The sequence below is a fragment of the Melanostigma gelatinosum genome, assembly GCF_949748355.1.
Source record: "Melanostigma gelatinosum genome assembly, chromosome: 2".
In the NCBI taxonomy this organism is placed as follows: domain Eukaryota; kingdom Metazoa; phylum Chordata; class Actinopteri; order Perciformes; family Zoarcidae; genus Melanostigma; species Melanostigma gelatinosum.
In genome coordinates this window covers 31935185-31961197 of record NC_136635.1, presented here as the reverse complement: position 1 = coordinate 31961197, position 26013 = coordinate 31935185, and the positions used below count along the sequence as shown (strand labels likewise).

The 26013-nt window shown below is 47.3% G+C and overlaps 1 protein-coding gene across 1 annotated transcript in view; it reads left to right on the top strand.

The window, feature by feature from the left end:
* LOC306791274 (multiple epidermal growth factor-like domains protein 11) overlaps positions 1–26013 on the top strand; it is a gene marked incomplete at its 5' end in the record, with an annotated part of 102962 nt that overhangs the window by 62198 nt on the left and 14751 nt on the right. The window contains 5 exons of the mRNA XM_079287925.1: positions 13494–13614; positions 16480–16643; positions 16745–16847; positions 19803–19949; positions 21823–21957. Of these exons, the coding sequence (XP_079144051.1) occupies positions 13494–13614; positions 16480–16643; positions 16745–16847; positions 19803–19949; positions 21823–21957 (670 nt within the window). The remainder of the gene's footprint in view (positions 1–13493; positions 13615–16479; positions 16644–16744; positions 16848–19802; positions 19950–21822; positions 21958–26013) is intronic.

The following is a 26013-nucleotide window of genomic DNA, read 5'->3' as shown; positions in this document are numbered from 1 at the left end:
TAATACAAGTATGTGTGTGTGTGTGTGGGTCTGTGTGTGGAAAGGAAGGTGAGTCCTAACAGCTATCGCTAAAGACTACAAAGATGGCGGCGTCGAGTGACGCAGACAAACAGGGAGGGGCCTTAAAGCGTTATAGCTAAAACCTTCCACCAGATGGCGGAGTCGAGTGACTTAGACCAAATGGCGAATGGAGAGGGGGGGGTCAGCTATATGTGGTTGCGTGTGTCGGCGCACACGTGTGTTGGAACAATAGGTGAGAGGTTCACCCACAATCCGGAGCTCTATGTGTGTGCAAGTTACGGAAAACAAGAGGAATAAAAGGGGCAGAGAGAGGAATCAGAGTTTCTGTGTGCGATGTCGCGTCGTAGTGAAAATGAGGATCGCCGAGCGTATCTCACACAAGTTGCCGTTGTCGCTTCGCGAACTGACGACACTTATGCCCGATAGTCGCGTTTCCACACTTCACTCACAGAATCGACTCGAGGAAAGAGAGCAAGAACAAAGATGAAATCAAATAATCCCAAAAGCAACAGTCAAACAGGAAACGCACAGTACGACGGACCTCGGAGCTCCGTCGACGATTGCGTAATCTCTCAGCCAAACGAAAACAATGACTTTAACACGACAAAAACACGGGAATAATAACATATAAATGAATGGCCTGAATTAAACTTAAGTTCATTTATGCTAAACTACGCCCAGACACCGTGACTCTTACTATGAGATGCTTCGTGGCAAGGTTGTAGAGTGTTTGTCGATGAATGGTTTTCCCTCCTCCAGGAGGAAAAGAAAAGCGTGAGGCTGCTGTGGTTTCGGCGTCGCTGGTGAGCGGTTGCTGGTTCGGCCCGGCTCGCTGCAGAGAGGAGGGCCTGTGGTTTCCAACGTCGGCTGAGACACGTGTCGGTTCGTATCTCTCGGTAATGGTCGGTGAAGGAAGATTGTTTGGTCTTCCTAGTACCGTGGCGTGTACACGAAGGGGGGGAGCGGCGCGTGGAAGAGAGGATGCTTTCCGCGGGCCAAGGCCTTAACTCAGAATAGACGTGGTTCTTTTTCGTCCAGCGAAAGAGCACGTGCGTGCTGAGATGAGTGGGGGTTGAGGTCGATCGGGTCCTCTGGTGATTCTTCTTGAGACCGGACGGGAGTCCAGAGCGAAGAGAGCGATTTTGGCTGCGTTGCCGCTTATAAGCGTGTCTCTGCGCACAGCGGGAGACGGCTTGTCGGCCAATGAAAGGTCCACCTCCGCGGTGGACCGAAGGTGGAGGTGTGGTCATCTCCAGGGGGCAAGGATCAGACCCCAGGTAATTTGTGAGGAGGGGAGGCCCATGTGAGGGACTCAACCAGCCAGGAGGTGGCGCCAGAACCCCAACATCCCCCCTTTGGTCTGAAGAGCGGGATGCTGGTCACGGTCTTTAGAGCAAACCAAGGGCTGGCACTTACATCCATGTGCAGGGGAAAAACTGTCCATATATTCCTGAGAACCTGAAGAGGTTAGACAGTCCAAGTATTCCTGGGATCAAAAGCAGTGGTTAACAGGCAGTGTTCAATGTTCAAAGTTCAGAGTTCAGAGTTCACTGGTGTCTGGTTGCTAACGAAGGTGGCATCTGGGCAGATGGCTTTAACTACTTTTTCCCTACATCTACTATCATACACAATTCAAATCATAGGTGAGCAAAACATTATTCCCAAATAATTCAATCGCTAATATGATGTTGTGATACTTCAAGCATTGCGGTATAGTGTCAAAGAATGTAACAACCCAAATAAAACAAAAACAAAACACCAAGGATAAAAAGAAAAGAGGTAGAAAGAAGGGAAGCAGAGGAGGGATACAGTGGTTACTGATTCTACTCCTAGACAGGACTGGAAACCGTCAGCGGAGCGGTCGCCGGGTGGCTAACACGTGGAGCTCCGTATAGGAGGGAATCCAGTCTGTTCTGTAGCTTCTGGATGTATTTATACATAATATGTGCGACGATTGCTGTGATTATCCAGCCACTAAGAAGGAGTCCCAAGGCTAGCATGCTGAGGTTGTTTGCCTGATAGGGGTTGTACCTAATCAAAGGGTTGAACAATGTGGTAGTGAGTCCAGTGGGTTTGAGGCTGAACTGGACCAATTTCGTCCCTTCTGTTAGAAGCTGATGTTGAATGTTATCATCAATGGTGAGGTTGTGACCCTTGAAGGCGTCCATAATCTCAATCTCTACATTGTGTGTGTCTGGGTTGAGGTAATGGAGGACGATGTCATTGATGTGCAGTGTGGCTCCTTGTGGAACTGTCAAAAAGAATGTCTGATTTGGTAAAGTTAGCTTAGTGGCGGTGTCGTGGCGATCGTAGGATACGAGGACTTCGGTGGCGGGGGTGCTAACCAGCCATTTGTTGCCTGCTCGTTCTACTCTCGTCTCCGTACCATCATCCTTGACGGACAGACTACCTCGGCACCTCTGTTCAGGGGACTCGGCTCTCAAGCCGCAGAGGTAGCCTGTTACGTCTCTAACGAAAGGGTTGCTCGGGCAGACCCAGTGGATGTCTTTAGTTTTTGTACACATGCCTAGGTTGGGGATGAGGTAGAGGGAGAGATCGTCATCATGGTAAGCAAGGATTGGCGGTGTTGTGAGGTGTACATGTGTATCACCTTTCCAGAATCCGACATTCAAAACAGACTTCATTCGATATACATTTTGTCTCTCTATGATTGGTAGATTCAGAATGAATCCTATTTCTAGGTTCTTTGGATCTACCGAAATCGGGATGGCGCTGCCAAGACTATAAGCTAGATGTACCTGTGATGGTTGCACAACAGTAGTGGTCGCAGATCTAAGGATTTTGTCAACAAGGTCCAAAGGGACCAGATAGGGTGGGATTTTCCCACTGGTCAAGCTATTGACCGATGAGCTGATTTCTCTGATGAGATCCTGCATTAAATCTCGTACTACTCGTACATAGGTTATGTCTTCTTGGACTACTTCGGAGAGAGTAGCTAAGGCATGCAAGGTGTTATTGAGGAGAGCAGAATGTAAGTTTACAGTGACGATGGTTCCCTGAAGGGTTTTACCCAGGCCCTGTAACTGTGCTTGTTGGAGTTGGATTCGTTGTTGGATCTCTGGCATTTCTTTGTCAAGTTCGCCCATGTGTCTTTGGAGCGCGCTCAGGCTAATGGAGTTGGCGGCCGAGAGGCCGATGGAGAAAAGGGACCCAATGGCCGATGCTGCGACGAGCAGACCGCCGAGGAATCTCTTAGGTCGGTGCTTACCGCTAAGATCCTCCTCAGTGACCAAGAACTTGTGTAATTGGTCGAGGATGTGAGCGGTCGTCTGCTTGGCCCGGTCGACTGTGTCGTGGGCTTGGACTCTGCTCAACCTTCCTTCGGTCAGCCGTGGGGGCAATCGGATATGCTTACGGTACACGTCCCAGGGGTCTAGTCGTACATAGACTCTCTGGGTGTAGAGGCCGCAACGGGTAATTAGGAGTCCGGGTGTCCCTTGTAGGACGATCCCAGTCGGTGGGCCTGGTTCCACCATTTCTAGCGCTTGGGTGAGTTGTAGACCGAAGAGTATGCCGAGGATCCAAGGGAGCCCCCTCTGTGAACACACCAGAATCTAATTACTGTGGGGATAATGTATTCTATGTTATAGGTTAGTGCATGCCGACGGGGTGAGTTGGGGCATGCAGTTAATTCCTATCTCTACTGGGGGGAGATGGCCGTAGCCTCTCCTTGGAGTGAACCCGGTTTGTAGGGTTTGATCTGGTTCGCATGGACCCATTTGTATGCCGGTGGCTGTTTGGTCTTAGGGACCCGGATCCGATATGCTACCGGTGAGTGTTTTCCTACGATTTCGAAGGGGCCTGTCCAGCGAGGTAGGAATTTCTTTGAGATTCCCACTGGGCTGGTGAATCTAAAGTAGAAAACCTTGTCGCCCACCTGGTATTCGTGGTGCGATGCCTTCCTATCGTAGTAGGCCTTAGAGCCTTTTGCACTGTCTTCCAAGTTCTCTTGGGCCCACGCAAACGTATCTCGGAGGTGCTCACGCAAGTCTGAGACGTACTGATGTGTAGTGTAGGCTGTCGCGACGCTGACATCCTCGGGGTGGTACAGGAGGTGAAGCGGGAGAGTCATCTCCCTTCCCGTCATCATTTCAAAGGGTGTGACCCCCGTGGAACGGTGCGGGGTGGACCTAATGGCCATCAGTACCAAGGGGAGTTTCACGTCCCAGTCTCTGCCACTACTGTTAACATACTTCTTGAGCATGCTGACAATGGTGCGGTTGGCCCGTTCGACCTGACCGGAGGACTGGGGGTGGTACGAAATGTGGAATTTGGATTCAATTCCCAAGAGATCGTACACGCTAGTCATGACGTGGGAGGTGAAATGGGTACCTTGGTCTGAATCGATGGAGAGGGGTAAACCCCAACGGCCGAACACGTGGTTCAGAAGTAGGACTGCAGTCGTCATAGCCGTGTCATTGGGTGCTGGGAGGCATTCCACCCATTTAGTGAACGCGCATGTGACGGTGAGGAGGTATTTGTTACCTCTCGAGGACTTAGGGACTGGACCGACCCAGTCGATTTGGAGGTTGGACCATGGGAATGTGACCCCCCTTGCTTGAAGTGGGGCACGACTGATGGGGCGGGATGGCTGGAACTGGCAACAGACCAGACATCCCCGTACGTAGGACTTAGTGTCCCGCATCATGGACGGCCAATAAGCGACTTGCTTGAGGGTGTTGAGAGTTGCCTTGTAGCCCCGGTGTCCTCCTGTTAAGGAGTCGTGAGCATGGGTCAACATCACCCCCCTATGGTCAGTTGGGACGACCCAACGGGACGGGCCCTGACCCTCGTAGGAGTAGACCAACAGACCCTGGTCTATCTTCAGGTGTGACTGGACGGACTTAAGGTCTTTCAGTTCTCGTGAGTCTAACGGTGGCGGTGCCACCTGTTGTGACGGAAGGTTCAGTATCTGGTTTCGAATGCTTTGAATAGCCGGGTCTCGTTCCTGCATCGTGACCAAGTCTGTGTCGCCTGGTTTGCGTCCCAGGTGCAAAGTCTGGAGGCACGACTGCGGATTCTCTGCTTTCTCTTTGGTTTGCCGCCGAGTGATCGCATTCACTGCATACGTTTGGGGGCTTGGGAGCCAGCTTTCCTGGAACTCCCAAGGCATGCCTTGTTCAGCCCCCAATTTGGCGAGGCGGTCCGCCTCATCGTTCCCGTCCCTATCAGGGCCAGAGGTTTGGGAATGACCCTTTACCTTCTTCCAGTAAATTGTCATCCCCTGGGTTGTCACCAGCTGATCGCATGTGAGGAAGAGCTCTGAATGTTTGACCTCTTTGTTTCGAGCATTTTTCATGCCGTTCGCCTTCCACGTAGGGAAGTGAGAGATGAAACTGTGGCGAGCATAATTCGAGTCTGAGCAGATCACCAGCTGTACAACCGCTTGCCTAGTGGCCTGTTGGAGTGCGATGAGTGCTGCTGCAATCTCTGCGTATTGGCTCGACTTTGAGCCGAGTTGGTAGCAGGGTGGCTCGTTCGTTTCGAAGCCCACCCATTTGATACCGACTCCAGCTCGGATCTGGCTCTCGTGATGGAATGAGCAGCCGTCCACATAGACCTTCGGGAGGCCTTGGCAGATGTTCTCATCGTAGTAATGATGGTTGGATGGAAGCGATGGGGTTGTGATGATTGAAGATTGGGAGCTCGGCTGTTCTTCACAGTCGCAGTGTTGGCACTGCGCAAGACCCTGGCCCAGAGCCATCTTGTGGTTCTGGGCGTACTTAATCTCAACATCATAGCCTTGCAACGCCATCATCCAGGATGCGATACGACTGTTAGAGACTCGACCCTCTCTCAGTCGCTGACTGTTCAAGAATACGACCGGTTGGTGGCAAGTCTCGATGATGACTTTCTGACCTCCGATGTAGCTACGGAAATGTTCCACAGCCCAAACGGTGGCAAGAAGGGCCTTTTCGCAGTCGGAGAACTTAATCTCAACGGTACTTAAAGGTCGGCTGGCGTAGGCAACGACCCGCTGGTCGGTGTCATATTTCTGTGCCAAAGCAGCGCTAAGGCACTGGGAAGAGAAGCTGGCCTCAAGATGGAACTCTTTGTCTTTGTCTGGGTAGGCCAGACAGGGGGCGGAGCAGAGCTTTTCCTTCAGGTGGTGGAAGGATTGCTCTTGGGTTCCCCCCCATTCGAAAAGGCTATCTTTGCGCAGAAGCTCCGTGAGGGGTCTGGCTATTTCTGCGTAGTCCTCCATGAACTGCCGTGAATAGTTGCAGACACCCAGGAAGCTCCTGAGTTCCGACACGTTTGTCGGAGCTTTGATGTTTCGGATGGCTTGTATCCTCTCTGCCAGAGGTTCAATGCCATCTGCGCCCACCGTGAGCCCCACGTACTTGACCTTAGTACGGCACCACTGGCCTTTGGTGATAGCCAGTTTAGCTCCTGCGGCGGCGAGCTGGCCGAGAACATGGCGGATCTCAGCCAGGTGTTCCTCAAAGGTCCGACTCCTCATGAGGATGTCGTCCACGTATATGAGGTTTCCGCGAGCGGCGGCGTCGGCCATCGCTTTGTGGAGGAAGATGTTGAACTCTGAGGGCGAGTTAGAGTACCCAAACGGGCAGCGGTTCCAAGTGTACTGGCGATTGCCAAAGGAAAAAGCAAGCTTGTATTGGTCGACTGGGTCGACTCTCATGGTCCAGAACCCATTGGCTATGTCCACCGTTGAGAAGAAACAGGCCTCTTTTACCTTTGCCAGTTCTTGATCCAGGTGGATCATTGGCCAACGGGAGAGGGGAACCTGCTTGTTCAGTGGGCGGTAGTCGATGGTAAGACGCCATTTTCCAGTTGGCTTCAGCACTGGCCAGATGGGCGAGTTGTACGTTGAGTTGCACTCCCTGATGATTTGCTTTTCCAGCAATTTGTCAAGGATCTCTTGAATCGAGTCATAGGCGGCCAATGGGATTCTGTACTGACGTACAAAGGTTGGTTGGGCCTGTGGGTCGGTAGGGATGCGAACTGTATGGAGGTCGGTGACTCCGCAGTCGTGGGAGTCTTTTGAAAAGATCTCCTGAAACTCGCGGAACAAGTGTCGAAGTGCGTCTCTCTGAGTTTCTGTTATCAGAGCGTCCGACTTCGCGAGCTGTTGCTCCATCTCTGCCTCAAAGCCAGGGTACGGTTCGTTGGTCGGTGAATCCGCACCCGTGACTGCGGAGGTCGAATCTCCTGGTAGAGTAGTGAGGGTGTACACTATCATGTCGCCGTCAGTACTCAGGGAAGCGTCGTGGATTGCTTCGCTCTGTAGCATTTCATGACGGACGATGGTGATCATTTTGGTCGGAAAGGTATAAAGAAGGCCATTCAGTTCATCCTCTCTAGCTAGGGATGGGGGCAGCTCCCCTATGACAGGGACTGTGAGTTCAAAGTCGTGGAAGGACTGGTCAACCAGTATCCCCAATGGTTGTCCTCCCGTCACCTGGATCGGTGAGTGGGTCAGATTCTGAACCAGTATGTAGGCTGAACGATTGTTCACCTCAAGCAGGGGCATACCACAGACTGTCAAGTTCAGTTCCCAAAAGCGGGGCAGCGGTTGGAAGAATGCCTGTTCGCTAGGCAGCGTCTGTCCCTTAAGGATGACGAGGCGTATGGAAACTCCGGCAGTGCGGGCGGGCACTGTCGTGCCAGTTTCACTGGCGACTTGACACGCCTGGGGGATAGTTTGCCCCGATACCATGTGTTCGGGTTCAGTGGCGAGGGGGTAACGCTCAGCGCTACCTTGAGACCACAGAACTTGGTGGACTGTGTCCAATACGGCGCCAAGTCTTACTAGCAGGTCTGCGCCGACAAAGAACGGGGGATGGAGTCTAGGGACCACACTGATCAGGTGCGTCACCTGTTTACCTCCAATCCGTACGTGGAGGGCACACACCCCGATGGCTTTGAGCATCGTTTGCGGTGATTCCGCTGACAGAAGCCGGTGGCTTCGCTGAACGAAGACTGGCGGTGGATTTTGTTGGCAGAGAGTGTTGAACACGTCTTGGCTGACAGCTGATTTCTCAGACCACAGGGCTAGGAGAGCCTCTGGATTCATGATGCCATTGAGGTGTACGCCTTCAGTCAAGCGGGGGGCGTACAATGCTGACGTGGGGTTTTCCAACGAGCAAAGGAAAGACTGGTGATCACGGGGCAGGTTCTCATGGTTTGGCTGCGACGGTCCCAGGTCCGCAGGCGGAGCGGGCTGAGCCGACTCAGGGGGAGTCTCTGGCAGGCACGGGGGCGTCTGCAACTCGTTATCATGAATGACGGCGACTTGTCCGTCTGGAACTGACGTGTCACCAGTAAGGTTCAGGGGCCTAGGTGTGTCTACCTGTGCCCAAATGTGTCCCTGATGACAATCAATGAGCGGGGCCAATCGGTCCAAGAGGTCCTGGCCAAGGAGTAAGGGTTCGGTGTCTAGGATGCAGACATGAATGGGATGCTTGATAGTCATTCCCTGAAAAGCGATGTCAACCCAGACACGTTTGGTGATGGGCGACTTATCTTGGGTGTAGCTGGTGATGCTGACCGCGCACGTTTCGCTTTGCAGCATTGTGCCACGGGAATGCATTGCTTCAGTTACCATCAAGAAGGTAGCGGTACACATGAGGCTGATTTCTGACCCGGAATTGAGTAGAGCAAGAGTGTTATGGCCTCCCAGTGTGACTGAGATGTATATACGACGGGCCCTGCCTTTGCGGACAAGGTCACCCAAGAAGGTCATGGAACGGGGAGGTGCGAAGTCGGGAGTGGCCGTTTCCGGGAGTGTGCTGATGTCTCTTCCCCAACCTACAAAGTAGACTTTGGCGGCAGAGGAAGAAGTCTCTAGGCTTAGTCAGGTGGGCGGCAAGTTGGGATCGGGTTTCCCTGGCGGGGTTGATGGTTTCCCGGGGGGCGTCGCCTTCCCCAACTGCTTGACTGCCTCTTGCACATACTTACGGATTAGGCTCTCCAGCTCAGGCGTTTCAGCTTCCTTTGCAGGGAAGTTGCGAGCCCGTCCGTTGTACCTACCTGGTTGTGGAGGGTTGCGTTCAACCCTCCGTGGTGGATGCGATGTGGGTTGCTGCCGTGGCCTTACCTGGTTGTGACCTTGGGGGTGTCTCTCACCCCCCTGGTTGCGTTGGTCCTCCGACCGCCATGGTCGTTGGTTTCTCAAGGGTGGCCGAGAGTCTCTGGCCCAAGGCCTTTCATTGCCTTCCAACGCTAGGTCAGAGTCTCCGGACTGTTGGATGCCCAGGACTCTGGCAGTGTCTTCATGCTTCTTCAGAGGCCGTGCGCGTGTCTCCCATGCCAGTTGTGCATATTTCCTGATCTCCGGCATTGTGAGGTTACTTGTTCTGCAATGCATGGTAACATCGTACCTCACACCGTCGTGGAGGTTGTGCAGGAATAAGGACTTAAAGGCATGGTCCTCTTCTAGACCAGGGGCGTTACGTCCCTGGAAGTACGCGGATCTCAACCGCCTGAAGTAATCTCTTGGGGCCTCTAGCCTTCCTTGAGAGATCGCAAAGGCGCCGAGAGTGGCTGAAGCGGGATCAGGGTACAAGGAGTACTCCTCCCTAAGAGCCTGACAGAGGCTCGAGTAGCGGTCGCGGATACCTGGCTGGAGTGTTTCCATGAAAACATGGACTCCTCTAGCCGTGGTCTTCCAGATTAGCTTTAGCTTTTCACGCGATGAGGGGCGCGAGATGTCAAGGAGGCAGCGGTCGATCTCCCGTAGATAGTCGTCGATGCTCGACTCTCTGCTACCGGGATCGAAACGTTCTACATCTTTGGCAAGAGACTCAATCTGCCGGGTACGCAGGCCCTGCGCGCCGATGGGGCCTGGGCCGTCCGAGTCGTCTGAGTCTACTAATTCACCTCGAGGGGAATCAGGGCGACTATTCCCCCTCCTTGGGGGGGAGGGGGAGCGGTTTCGTCGCGACCTTGAACTAGGTGGAGGGTATTGGTCTTCCCCCCTAGTGGGTGGCGAGACCGTTCGACTGAAATGCAGGGTGGTCCGACTCGGGCCGAATGAGGCACCACTGTCCAAGGGTTGCGAGGACCGAGGGGCACTGTAGCTGTCCAAAGTGACGTGGTGAGCGGCTAGGTTGGGTGGCACAGTACTTACCTGGGTTAGGGGTGTCTGTCCCTGCGTGGTACTGTGAAGCACTTTCATTCTGTCGTTAGCCTCTAGGGTAGCGTTGAGCTCTGTGTGGATCTCCTTGAGATCCACTCGCAGGGTCTCATTTTCTTCCTGAAGCGCACGATAGTCGGTTTCTCCCTGCCTAACCCCAATCTGAATCTCACCCAAGGCGCTGCGCAGTCTGTCGCATTCCTCGCGGTGTGCGACAGCTTGTAGCTGCATTTTCTGATGGTAGGTGAGGAAGATTGATCCAACCACGTCTTGAATCATGCGTTTTGGTTTATCTGGATGGTTTCCATACGCCATTAGCTCCACTAATTGCTTCTGACACGTGGCTGTGTCGTATGTACCAAAATACTCTCTCTCAGGTAGCGTGAACTTGAGGAGATCGGCCACCGCATCTCGTAATACGGCGTCATCTAGAGCTACAGCTCCAGAAGCGGAGTCTTTGTTGTCGCTCATTCTCTTTTAATACGCGCGACTCCTAGTGGTTATTGATTCCCTACTGTTAGTAAGAAACTGTTAGCGTTTACGGTTAATGCAGGAGCACAGTGAAATGTCTAGTTCTGTGACTTACAAATTTCTACTGTACTACTCTGAGATATCACTACTGCTTGGCAACCAAAGGTACAAAATGCTAACGTGGCTTAGCACTTTTGGCCTATGACAGCTGTGTGTAACTTCTTTGAGGGATTTAAGAAAACAAAGTATTGGTATTACAAAAACAAACGATCAAACCTACTACACAGCTGACTGTTAGTTTAGGAAATGAAACGAGTAATTGAACCTGAAAGGAAAACGAAATAAGAATTTCGGAAAAATTTAAATTCAATTAAAATTAAGATTAAAATCAAAAATTAAATTACAATAAGGAAAAATGTTGAATATCAAAGGTCTACCTATTTTGGAAAATAAGGTGCAGAAATTTGGATCATTCAAAACAAAGGAAAAAATTAATTTTTCGAGAAAAAATTAATTTTGGAAAATTAATTATTCAAAAATAATTATGGATTATTATGCATATATACTGTAATAAGACTGGAATAACGTACCCTCACACGGGGCACCAGATGTTGGGAACGAAGAGGGGCGTGTTTGGGTTATCAGCATTTAAGAAACTGAATTCTTGACATCAATAGAATTATTAATGTGAGTAACAATTATTAATGATTATTAATAATAACGGGGCACCACCCTGTAAACAGGGACTAATAACCAAACGATAAACTAAGTCTCATAATTAGTGGCCACTCGTAATGTCAATAGTCGGGTGCGACTACACATTCGAAGTGACAGTGAAGGGTTAAGTTCGTACACAAGGCTACTACATACAGATCTTATTACACAAATATGCACAAGTAATCACAAACGACTGCTCTTTAAAATATAACAGAATTTATTAAATCGAAATAATAAGTGATCAGATCAAATAATATCACAACCAACAACGCTGTCATACAATTTTATGTGCCTAATATCTAAACAAATGAATAAAATGGGTGATGATGTATGTAATACAAGTATGTGTGTGTGTGTGTGGGTCTGTGTGTGGAAAGGAAGGTGAGTCCTAACAGCTATCGCTAAAGACTACAAAGATGGCGGCGTCGAGTGACGCAGACAAACAGGGAGGGGCCTTAAAGCGTTATAGCTAAAACCTTCCACCAGATGGCGGAGTCGAGTGACTTAGACCAAATGGCGAATGGAGAGGGGGGGGGTCAGCTATATGTGGTTGCGTGTGTCGGCGCACACGTGTGTTGGAACAATAGGTGAGAGGTTCACCCACAATCCGGAGCTCTATGTGTGTGCAAGTTACGGAAAACAAGAGGAATAAAAGGGGCAGAGAGAGGAATCAGAGTTTCTGTGTGCGATGTCGCGTCGTAGTGAAAATGAGGATCGCCGAGCGTATCTCACACAAGTTGCCGTTGTCGCTTCGCGAACTGACGACACTTATGCCCGATAGTCGCGTTTCCACACTTCACTCACAGAATCGACTCGAGGAAAGAGAGCAAGAACAAAGATGAAATCAAATAATCCCAAAAGCAACAGTCAAACAGGAAACGCACAGTACGACGGACCTCGGAGCTCCGTCGACGATTGCGTAATCTCTCAGCCAAACGAAAACAATGACTTTAACACGACAAAAACACGGGAATAATAACATATAAATGAATGGCCTGAATTAAACTTAAGTTCATTTATGCTAAACTACGCCCAGACACCGTGACTCTTACTATGAGATGCTTCGTGGCAAGGTTGTAGAGTGTTTGTCGATGAATGGTTTTCCCTCCTCCAGGAGGAAAAGAAAAGCGTGAGGCTGCTGTGGTTTCGGCGTCGCTGGTGAGCGGTTGCTGGTTCGGCCCGGCTCGCTGCAGAGAGGAGGGCCTGTGGTTTCCAACGTCGGCTGAGACACGTGTCGGTTCGTATCTCTCGGTAATGGTCGGTGAAGGAAGATTGTTTGGTCTTCCTAGTACCGTGGCGTGTACACGAAGGGGGGGAGCGGCGCGTGGAAGAGAGGATGCTTTCCGCGGGCCAAGGCCTTAACTCAGAATAGACGTGGTTCTTTTTCGTCCAGCGAAAGAGCACGTGCGTGCTGAGATGAGTGGGGGTTGAGGTCGATCGGGTCCTCTGGTGATTCTTCTTGAGACCGGACGGGAGTCCAGAGCGAAGAGAGCGATTTTGGCTGCGTTGCCGCTTATAAGCGTGTCTCTGCGCACAGCGGGAGACGGCTTGTCGGCCAATGAAAGGTCCACCTCCGCGGTGGACCGAAGGTGGAGGTGTGGTCATCTCCAGGGGGCAAGGATCAGACCCCAGGTCATTTGTGAGGAGGGGAGGCCCATGTGAGGGACTCAACCAGCCAGGAGGTGGCGCCAGAACCCCAACATTACCAACAAAAGAAAGGAGGGGCAGCATATACAGAGCTGTTGATGGGAGACGACTACAGTGAAGACAATGTTGAAAGTGTGTTTCCGAGAAATGTAACCATCAACCGTTAAGAGCTCAAAGGTTCAAAGGCTCCTTTTGAAATGCAAAGCAAATATTTGAGGGATCGCCTCCGAACAGCTCAACGAGCAACCTAAAATCTCAAGTTGGACTAGTTTGCTGCTCTCTCCGTTGAGATCAGAGTAACTACAGCTGGTAGAGTCGCATGGCTCAGGGTTCCTCTTCAAACACATAGAGGGGAGGCATGGCAAGACGCTTCCCAATCATTGGAGAAGCCGCCACAGGCTGCTCAAACACGCTTCACTGATCAAGGCATGGAAGGGAACACATGAAAGTGGAAAAACACTGCAGTAGTTTAAAATGTAAGCGTCTTAGCTTGTCTCTATCTGTCCTTTGTGTCCAGGGGGACGACTGCTCCATCAGCTGTCCTGCAGGCCTCTACGGGACCAACTGCACCTCCTCGTGCTCCTGCCACAACCAGATCTCCTGCTCGCACATCGACGGCTCCTGCGTCTGCAGAGAAGGTTTCTGCTCAGCGTTTATGAATATTTCATCTTTAACTCACTCCTCCAGATTGTCCCGATAGAAACAAACACAGCGTTGATGCTAAGGGGGTCCGGGCCAAGATCGTCTCACAAGCGTCACATCAAAACATGAATAACAGACTTAAAAACAGAACAGCAACAAGTGCAAAACATTTGGTGCAAAGTCACAAGCCAAAACTGTTGTGAACCATGGTTTAATATTTAACAGTGTATTGAATTATCACATGTAAAATATCTGTTAAAGGAACAGTGTGTGGCATTTAATAATCTATATGAAGACATTTAATATAATGTTTTCTTTAGTGTATAATCACTTGAATTAATCACAGAATTGTGTTTTTGTAACCTTAGAATGAGCCGTTTATACACACACATATACATATATCTGTATATATATACAGATATCTGTATATATATATACAGATATCTGTATATATATACAGATACATGTATATATATACGGAGCTGGCCGCCATGTTCCTACAGTAGCCCAGAATGGACAAACCAAACACTGGCTCCAGATAGGGACATTTGCGTGTCACAGTTTCAGTTGGTTGCAATCTGCAAACTCACCACTAGATGTCGCCAGATCCCACAGACTGCACCTTTAAGTAAAAAAATTGAAAAACGGTCCAAAAAGTGCATTATGTTTTCCTTCCTAGTAGAGTAGAATAGAGTATAAATGAGCTATAATTAAAACACTCAAGTGAAACACAAGTCCCTCAAATTATACTTGCAATACTTGTGTAAATGTACTTTGTTACTATCATTACTGCTTTCTAACCTAAAATTCCTCTCTGAGTAAAATGGGCTGAACATGAAGGGCTTCTCAAAGAAAACCCAGAGCACGTCTCTCTGCAGTGAAATGATCAGGGAAATATTTTCTATAACTTACTGATATTTCAGAGTTATGATTCAGGACCATAGATTCTATAACTTACTGATATTTCAGAGTTATGATTCATGACCATAGATTCGATAACTTACTGATATTTCAGAGTTATGATTCGGGACCATAGATTCGATAACTTACTGATATTTCAGAGTTATGATTCATGACCATAGATTCGATAACTTACTGATATTTCAGAGTTATGATTCGGGACCATAGATTCTATAACTTACTGATATTTCAGAGTTATGATTCGGGACCATAGATTCGATAACTTACTGATATTTCAGAGTTATGATTCATGACCATAGATTCGATAACTTACTGATATTTCAGAGTTATGATTCGGGACCATAGATTCGATAACTTACTGATATTTCAGAGTTATGATTCATGACCATAGATTCGATAACTTACTGATATTTCAGAGTTATGATTCGGGACCATAGATTCGATAACTTACTGATATTTCAGAGTTATGATTCATGACCATAGATTCTATAACTTACTGATATTTCAGAGTTATGATTCGGGACCAAGAAGGATCAAATCGCCTGCTGGGCATATTCTATTGATGAATGATTGAGTTATCATCAGCTGCAGCCTTGTTTGTCTGTATTAGTAACTTTGAGGCTATTTTCATTTGTTGAGAATTGTTATTTTTATAGATTTTTAAATCAGTTTTTTAAAGTTTGAAGCAAAACAACTGAGTCAAATTCTGTGATTCTAATTCTGAATCTGAAGTTTTAGATGAACCATTTTCTAAGGTCACCTGTGAAACTCCGCACTGTTCCAAAAACGGTCTCCAGACGTTTTTTCCTTGTTTCGTACTTTGTTCTCAACTTCACCTCCTTAATATCTCTCAATAAAAGCGTCCTTCAATATGTATGCCCCACTGACGCTCGTAGGGGAACGTGGGTAATGGAAGTGGAGACATCAGAGCAGTGGGTGTCTGCCATCACCCTGTGAACCCTGGTCTGCTTCTTCTTTCACAGCTGTAAGTTATCATAAGTTATCAGGGAGAAGTTCAGGCTGATTAAAGACGTTCACCAAACATGTTTTGTCCGTAGATGCTCGTAGAGCAAACATCTGATGATCTATAGAGCTCACTGTACTATCAGGTCCACGGCTCGTTCCTTCAGAGGCGTGAGGAGGCGGGGGCTCCGCCTGGTTTGCATATCAAAAGAGTTTTTGACATTTTCTTTTGTGTGTTAAAGAAATGACACTGAAGGAAGGAGGAGGGAAGATCAGGACACTCACTCAAGCTATTTTTGTATTTAAATTCTAAGTATCAATGTTTCAGCACATGTTGCCTTCTGTCGGATAAAAGCCGTAATAACTGAAACCAGATGAATACTGTGTTAGACAAGTGTTTAAAAGCATTGTTCATCCACAGCCCAGAAATGTCTCCAGCAGCAACACGTCCACGTTCGTTGTTCATGCCTTGATCAGAAAGAAAGTCGAGAGAGAAACAACAGGAAATGAGCGGAAAGAAATGCGGCAAACATTCGTGGTCGGAGACGTCGTGGTTTATGATCGGCGACTTTAAACGTCCACATTTTAATAACCAGCAACAGAAACACAGACACAAAGAGCAGAAATCACAGAACAGGAAACAGAGAGAAGCTGGAGAACAGGACTCGACTACAATCACCACTTCATACCTTCCAGTCCTTATGAAAGCATGAAGTCTTTGACATTCTTTAAACATTATATACATTTTTAAATTGTTTGAATTATATCATTCCTCCTCAGTCCATATATGGTCACTTCCTGTTCACTGGTTGCAAAAAGCCAAGATGGCGACGGCCAAAACGTCCAACTCAAGGGTTCAAAACGTCAGTCGTCAACTTTATTTTGATAGAACCTTTCCAAACAGATTGCTTTACACGATAAACTCCGGTAACTTGTCCGCCTGACGCTCTGCGGGCTGTCTCTGTGTCTCTGTCCAGGTTGGCAGGGTGTGGACTGCTCCGTGCCTTGCTCCAGTGGTGCTTGGGGACTGAGCTGCAATCAGACATGTCAGTGTGCCAACGGGGCGGCCTGCGACCCCGTCAACGCCACCTGCACCTGCTCTCCAGGCTGGAGGGACGAGTACTGCGACCTACCGTGTCCCGTAAGCGCCCCTCCTGGCTCCTTGCATTTTGCACAGTGTCTCATTTATAGTCCCGGAGTTTAAAGACGGTAATAGAAGTGACTTTGTTCCGGCCCTTTCAGGAGGGATGGTACGGACTGGACTGCAGAGAGAGATGTGACTGCGCCAACGCTGACGGCTGTGATCCGGTGAGCGGCTTCTGTCGCTGTGTTGCAGGTTGGACAGGTGAGTTATGAAGCCGCGGTTTAGGACGTAAAACAATGTGACCGTCAGAGTCTCCTGGCAGCAGGTATGTTCAGTAAAGACACACTCTGAGAGAAGAGGCTGGGGGAGGTAGTGCTGTCGACACCACGACAACGATGGAGACAATAAACCAAGAATAGACCTCTTTACAGCCGACGTCATCAGGAGTATGAGTGTGCATGTCAGTGGCAGAAGTGGGCATCCAGACGAGTTATCAAGCTTTAAAAATGAAATTACAACTGTTCGCAGCATCAAAATGTTTGGCTGTTGCATGTTCGTTTGTCAGGATCAATATTCCAACAGAAGTTCTACAGAATCCCGACGTGTCCGAGCAGCAGAACGTGTCACTGAGCTGTCAACCAGTTAAAGGAGATACATTCTGTTCATGTTGCAAAGTAATCTGCCTGGAACGTGCATTTCCACGTAAAGCTATAAATGAATGTCCCTTCTTGGAAAAAATAAAAAATAAATCAAGAAATTTGAATCCAACACAGTGTTTCCAGAGGACGGAGACAAATTGACATTGTTCTGCCAGAGACGTCTGCGTCTTCACTGCTGGTCTCGTGACATAAATAAATAAAGGGTCTATGTTGTGTCCAAGAATGTCAAAGTTAAGCTGGCTTTAATCTAAAGTGTCGCAGGAGATTTTATTACTAAACGTTAAAACTTCAACATTAGAAGGAACAGAAAGCAAAATGCTTTTGGATGATTTCACACATGTTCCTCCTGATGTCCCTTCAGTCTCACAGCGACTATTAGTTCTGCAAGTGTCTGTTCTTTCTCTTGAGAACGGCATTGTGGGACGGTGGTGTGCAGCAGCTCCACCCTCTGAATCAGGTTGCTGCTCCGTTGCTGCATCGTGTCTCAGTGTTCAGAGCCCTGAAAGAACACGCGTGTGTTCGTGAGGAGTTGGGATGCAGCTCGTGTTCCTGGAGAGGAATGAAACGGTGGATTCATATTCTTACAGGAAAGAAATACTGTCACGTGTTTGCCTTCATTTTACATTTTACATGAACTGAATTGGTTCAGAGGTATATTATTTGTTTCAAGTCATATGTTTGACTCGTCTTTCAGTGGGGAGATGAATACGAGGTGTTAGCGCTCCCTGAACTTTACAGCGTAATGTTCCTCAATCAATTTACATTCGGCCTTCTGCTTCGTATCTCGTCCTCCTCCTCCTCCTCTTCCTCTTCCTCTTCCTCCTCCTCTTCATCCTCCTCTTCATCCTCCTCCTCCTCCTCTTCCTCCTCCTCCTCCTCCTCCTCCTCCTACACGTCTCTTTGTTTATAACTTCACAGCCTCGACCAATAGAGCTCCTGATTTTCACCCACTTTTCTCTCAGAGGTAGTTTATTAATTGAGTTGTAATGGCTGCCTGTGCCCCACTCTCATATTCTCTCATATTCTCTCATATTCCATGTCAAAGGAAGTTTCTAATGAGCTGCAGATCTGCCAGTCTGCAGAGGGGGGGTGGGGGGGCACATGCACTATTCTTACTCTGTCCGTCTGTTTTTCATATTTAGATGTGCTGAGCTGATTCCTGTGGCTGTAGCTAAGAGTTAATGTAATGTGAGTCTCTCGGGCACGGCGGTCTGCAGACTGTCCCCTGTGAGCACCGAGGACTCTGATCCGCTCTGCACACACACACACACACACACACACACACACACACATGCAAGACTGATGAAAGAAGGAGAAACTTCAGCAGCTGATTAAAAAAGCCTCTTTGGGTGAATTTCCTAAAATGTTTGTTCATAGAAGCTTAAATGTGCAAACAAAGTTTGTTGCTGTAACTCTCAAAGGTCTGGGTCGGGACCCTCAGGTGGGTCGCAGGAGATTTAGTCTTTTATTTAACATTCATATCTGCAGTTCACCTTTGAGCCACATGAGGGAGCCGGAATGATCATTGTACTTCTAACGTGCAATGTAATGTATAAGGCCAGTGAGCGTACTCTGTTTATTGCACTGATCAGAGGAAATGAAAAGAGTAATGAACACGTGTTTCTGTTTTCAATGACACATGCATACAACAAAGTTGTGGTTCATTAAACATACGTCTCTTCTAATTGGCTGGTTTACCGGCTCAAGATAATATAAGGTGATGAGGAAATGGCAGTAAAAATGAACTTGAATTTACGCACAAATTCGACCTTCTCACAATTTATAGATATAGCCTGTTGTGAAATGAATGATGAAATGAATAATGAATAATGTTGTGAAATGAATAACTTACTAAATGAACATCATGCTGTATTGAAGAAGACTTGAAACTAGAGATTGAGACATAAACTCATGTTTACAATGTTTACTGAGGTAATAAATCAAGAGAGAAGTAGAGTCATTTTCTATAGACTTCTATACAACCAGAGGAGTCGCCCCCTGGTGGACACTAGAGAGAATGCAGCTTTAACACATGAAGCTTTGACTTCACTGTCAGAACTGGAGGTTGTAGCCTTTTATTTATTTTTTAACAAACAGGAGGAAATAGAGCATTCGTTGTGGTTGAATTTGTCAGATACACACAATACTTGTTAGTTGATACAGTAAGAAATCTACAGAATATCAGCAGCTGTTTCCTTCAACATGTCGTCTCTCTGATCCGTCCTCACGTCATCTCCTTCACTCTGTCCTCTCCTGCTGACTCAATGAGGAGCTGCTTACAGAACCCTTCGCTGATGTTCCCTCACCCCAAAGTTCTTCTTCCTTTTGCATCATTCTCTCTTCTTCAAGTTCAAGTGACACATCTGAAACTCTGTGAAGTCAGTTTGACTTCACTTAAAAGCTCGGTAGCTGAGAACAAAGCCCACCGAACTGAAAGTGAGTGTGTGTGTGTGTGTGTGTGTGTGTGTGTGTGTGTGTGTGTGTGTGTGTGTGTGTGTGTGTGTGTGTGTGTGTGTGTGTGTGTGTGTGTGTGTGTGTGTGTGTGTGTGTGTTGCAGGTGTCCATTGCGACAGTGTGTGTGAGGAGGGACGCTGGGGACCCAACTGCTCCTTCAGCTGCACCTGTGAGAACGGAGGCTCCTGCTCCCCGGAGGACGGAACCTGTGTGTGCGCTCCCGGCTACCGCGGCACCAACTGCAGAAGAAGTAAAGAAAACCTTTCACACACACACACACACACACACACACACATGCTGAGCTTTTCCTCGCTGATGTAGCTGCAGTGGAGGAAGGACTCGAATAGTAAAAACTATTTCAATTGTAAAATAAAGCTAATTGTGTGTAAAAGCCTTTTAAAAGTATTCGCTTTGACTTGAGCGTCAACGTTTGCTTCTGTCTTCTTTTATCTACTTTTCAGCTTTTAATTCCAAACATTCAGAAGTTACAGAAACAGAACGATGATGAGCTGTAACGGCCACTCAGGGACATTCAGGAAGTGGGTCGCCTGATATTATTGGCCAATGTTATCTGATCACAGATATAAATGTATCTGCATAAGTAATGCAGGATAACAAAGAATGCCGGTACAGTATGTAGAACAATGAGTACAAAACAAGTGCAGACAAGTACATAAACACATACGAGCCAAGGAATGATACAAAGGGGTCCGTGGCACTCTGTTAAGGGGTCCGCCAAATATTTAGCTGTGGATTATAAAACTGCTGTTTCATTAGAATGTGCATATCTACAGATATGCAAGCAGACTGTGTCCATTAGCGCCAATGCACGTGAGCTCTATGATAGGACTACATGAGTCTTAAACCACCCTCTGTTTCACCATATGAGTGGTATTAACATTGAATCACATTTATTTTATTTCTTACATTCACCCTCCATTTATCTAGTAAAATCCTGTTGAGATTTAAAATGTATTTTACGAGCAGCAACATAAAATGTGCATAAAAACACAAAACAGCAAAGAGTAAAAAACAACATAAAACAAACAAACGTCTCCACGGTGGGACTAATAAAGGACCCTCTCATATTATCATGCGTTTCTCTTTATCGTATCAAACCAATCTCAAGTATTTCGGTTGAATACTTTTAGAATGCAAATAGTTCCGATGGCCTGTCTGTTTGAGGACCTCTTCTCTCTCGTCACTGACCTCAGATGAAGAACCTCTGATTCATATCACATAAATCACATGTAACATGTACCAATAAACATCCAAGCAGCCTGTAGTTCTGTAGTTCAGGTCACGTGACGGCGCAGGAAGAGCCTGTAGCTCACTGAGGAACGTATCGCTTCAACCACTACGTTCACCATCAACACCGACTGGACAACCACACAACCGCTGGAGAACTTCCCCTTCAGTTAACGTACTTCTTCCATTCATTCCTTTGAAGGCGCTCCGGTGGACAGTTCAGAGGTCAGCCTCTGTGTGAGCAGTGTGTGCAGCCAGTGAGCTGGTTCATTTTTAAACCCGATTCATGAGGAACACTGTAAATCATCTCTTGTACGATCTTCAGAGGAAGTCTGAGGCGACTTGTTTCTGCTGGTATAACACACACCAGTTGTTTCTCTTCCGTTCTGCCTCTCCCCGCATGATCGATTTACAGCAATTATCCTAATTAGGAAACTGCTGTAGCAGGAGCGAGGCGGTGGACCAGCATGCACCAGCTTGTCTCGCCACTTAGAGGAACATCAATTAAAGTAAATTAAAGTCGGAGGAGGAGGAGGATCTGTGGTGGAGGGAAAACAAAGAGCAGCTACAACAGGTCGACCCCGCACACGAGACAGCAACTCCTTCAGGCTTCTGCATGCACGCACACACAAATATATACAAATATATGTATCGGTACCATGGAGGATATTAAGCTTTCATATATGTGGGGTTCATAAAATAAATTGAGACGAAGTGGACCATGAAATCCATAATTAAAATGATCAAAGAACTAATCAGAGAACCAATCACAAGTTCCCTTTAGACTCTGAAATGGACTTTTCTCTCTGTCACACCCACACTAACAGCAATGTGTGTGTGTGCGTGTGTGTGCGCGCGTGCGTGTGTGTGCGCAGCGTGTCCTCCTGGTTTCTACGGACACGGCTGCAGCCAGTCGTGTCCTCGGTGTGTCCACGGCGACGGGCCGTGCCTCCATGTCAGCGGTCACTGTGAATGTCTCTCCGGCTTCTTCGGCTCGCTCTGCAATCAAGGTCAGTTTCCCTTCAGTCCGTGATGCACGTTGTTTGAAGCCTCCCTTTAGAAAGCAAACACACAAACCCTCGTGGCTGAAGTTCACTTTACACTGAATTCACGAAAAAAGGATCGTGCAGCTTTGTGTAGCTGCTAAACCTGCACAAATGAGACAAAACAAAAAACGCATCATTCTCAAAGAATGCAGCCAAGTAACAGCATCCTGAGTTATTTACGTGCACTCCACACACTCACACACTCACACACTCACACACACACACACACACACACACACACACACACACACACACACACACACACACTCACACACACACACACACACACACACACTCACACACACACTCACACACACACACACACACTCACACACACACACACACACACACACACTCACACACACACACACACACACACACACACACACTCACACACACACACACACTCACACACACACACACACACTCACACACACACACACTCACACACACACACACTCACACACTCACACACTCACACACACACTCACACACACACACACTCACACACTCACACACACACACACTCACACACACACACACACACACACACACACACACACACACACACACACACTCACACACTCACACACACACACTCACACACACACACACACACACACTCACACACTCACACACACACACACACACACACTCACACACTCACACACACACACACACACTCACACACTCACACACTCACACACACACACACACACACACTCACACACTCACACACACACACTCACACACTCCACACACTCACACACTCCTCACTCACACACTCACACACACTCACACACACACACACACACACTCACACACACTCACACACTCACACACACTCACACACTCACACACACTCACACACTCACACACACACACACACACTCACACACACTCACACACTCACACACTCACACACACACACACACACTCACACACTCACACACACACACTCACACACTCCACACACTCCACACACTCACACACTCCTCACTCACACACTCACACACACTCACACACACACACACACACACTCACACACACTCACACACTCACACACACTCACACACTCACACACTCCTCACTCACACACTCACACACACACACACTCACACACACACACACACACACTCACACACTCCTCACTCACACACTCACACACTCACACACTCCACACACTCACACACTCACACACTCACACACTCTTATATTTAGTTTGAGTCGATCACACTCCCAGGTTGTGTCTGGTTTCGTCTCACGTGAGGCTGTTTCCTAACCGCCTCCTCACACTTCACACTTCCAGGAGCTGTTTTGTAACCGACAGACGGGTTATTTAGAAAGGAGACAGAACACAGCTGGTACACAAACAGCCTCTTGACATCTGCCTTTACACAACCGTTTTCATTTTCTGTGACATCTCTAATTAACTTCAGGTTAGAATCGAAGCTCTGCTCTTGAATGTCTGCACCTCACCGGGTAATGAAAGACGAAATGGAAACCTTGAGCTCGCTCTGTGTCCCTTTTAACAACCTCTTCATTCTATCTGCTTATCTTCCCCGTGGCTTCCTCCTGCGCATCATTATTTCAGTGCGGTTGAGATCCTCTCAGGTGTTAATTCTCCAATGAAGGCGCGTCGGCCCAAAGTCCGTTGCCAAGTTGAATTTTAAATGGCGACAGTGGAGGAGTGTGGCGTGAAATATTCATCATCATTAAACATGAAGACCGTCCTACGTGAACCATTCTGCCGGCCGCCGCCTCTCTGAGCCGGCCTCGGCTCCATCGCCGGCCTCCGGATGTGCGATGCCCTTCAGCACGAGATGATGACGGGTCAACTCTCTGTTCTGTGTACATTTCACCGCTTTCATGAAGAAATCTCATTTATTTTTCTTTTAAGTGCTCAAGATGTAACGTTTACATAAGAGAGGATCACACGGCGACCTCTCTCTTTGTCTCCATTCGTTATCGATTCAACCTCAACAAAATGAACGTCTCCTCAACATGGAAACAACCAACACCAGACAAACACAGACGGAATGTTTTCAAATGTACCTGCAGCATGAAACTCACCCTCCAACACTTCAAGGACTGCTTTTCTTTCTTCATGCATTACCTGCCAGTGGGACCGCTTCACAGCTCTGCCTCTGTAAAGCACTTTTTCTTTATAGTTTCTTTAGTTTGAATTTCATTTCTAAGCTTTGGTTTATCCCACGAATCCTTCTTTCTTAATTAATTAAGGAATGAATCACTTTTTGATCTGTATTAAGGTGCAAATTGTACCTAAAAATGAAATTCACGGAGGTGCTCCTGAACACAACATGTTGGCATAAACAGTTACGCGATGCTGCGGCGGTCATGACTGCAGGATTATCATGTTGATTTATTGTAAAGAAGGCCAGAGATGTGAACGCTCCACGGCTCTGTTTAACATGTAGAAAGATGGGGACAGCAAACAGCAAAACGTGCACCCGACGTTTGTTTCATGAGTGATACTTAAGTATCACTGTTACATTCAGAACCAGAAGAAAAATACGTGTGTTGTTGTGTTTACTCGCCTGCAAAGAGACATCTCTTTACTGACGTGTTCCTCCGGACGCACAATCAGTGCACGCAGGAAGACAGGCAGGCGGGTGGACAGGTAGACAGGCAGGCGGGTGGACAGGTAGACAGGCAGGTAGGTTGTCCAATCATTACCTTGAGGCCGATTGGAACGATTGGACGCCATGTTGTGCTACAGCATGTTAACATTATGCTGAAGTTGGAGATGAAACTGAAGATTTTAAAAGTATTGTGTCACAAATGAACGCGTTGTGAATGTTGACCCGTTGTATATGAAGGAGGAGGATCAGGGAACAGCAGCTGTCTGGATGTTTGTCTCTGGACCAAAGAGTTGAACGGACTCGATGACGTCACCAGAGAGTTTGGGCTCAGAGCTAATTGAGCGCTCGGTGGACAGCAGGTCATCAGGGAGCAGCCGAGCGGTCCCGCTCCTCATTATTTCTGTACGCATATGTACGTGGATCTCTCTGATCCAGACTCTACAGACACTAGTCACACATTGGTTACTGTTACATAAGTGGAGGGACTTCATTAAAGCGTTCATGACGATCTTTGGTAAAGATTCCCCTTCTGGGTTCTTATTGTAGGGAAACAATGTGCAGGCGAGCTAACGGCTCCTTTAAGCACAGACGGGCAGAACCTGCTAATGAAGACGATACATCCTGAGCCGCAGGTGGAACGTGGTAGTAAAATGCAAATGAGTGCAGAAGAGTAATGTAAAGTAATGAATTACCCAACACAAACACTTCAAATGCAAACTCACATTTCTTAGTTTTGAGCTGTTTTTAAAGGTGACCGCTCCTCTGCATCCTTCCTGGTGGAAGACTGTACATCAACACTTAACTTAATAACACTTAACTTCATAACACTTAACTTAACAACACTTAACTTAATAACACTGTACATCAACACTTAACTTAATAACACTTAACTTAATAACACTGTACATCAACACTTAACTTAATAACACTTAACTTAATAACACTGCACATCAACACTTAACTTAATAACACTGCACATCAACACTTAACTTAATAACACTGTACATCAACACTTAACTTAATAACACTTAACTTACTAACACTACATCAACACTTAATAACACTTAACTTAATAACACTGTACATCAACACTTAACTTAATAACACTGTACATCAACACTTAACTTAATAACACTTAACTTAATAACACTACATCAACACTTAATAACACTTAACTTAATAACACTGTACATCAACACTTAACTTAATAACACTGAACTTAATAACACTTAATTTAATAACACTGTACATCAACACTTAACTTAACAACACTTAACTTAATAACACTGTACATCAACACTTAACTTAATAACACTGTACATCAACACTTAACTGAATAACACTGCACATCAACACTTAACTTAATAACACTTAACTTACTAACACTACATCAACACTTAATAACACTTAACTTAAT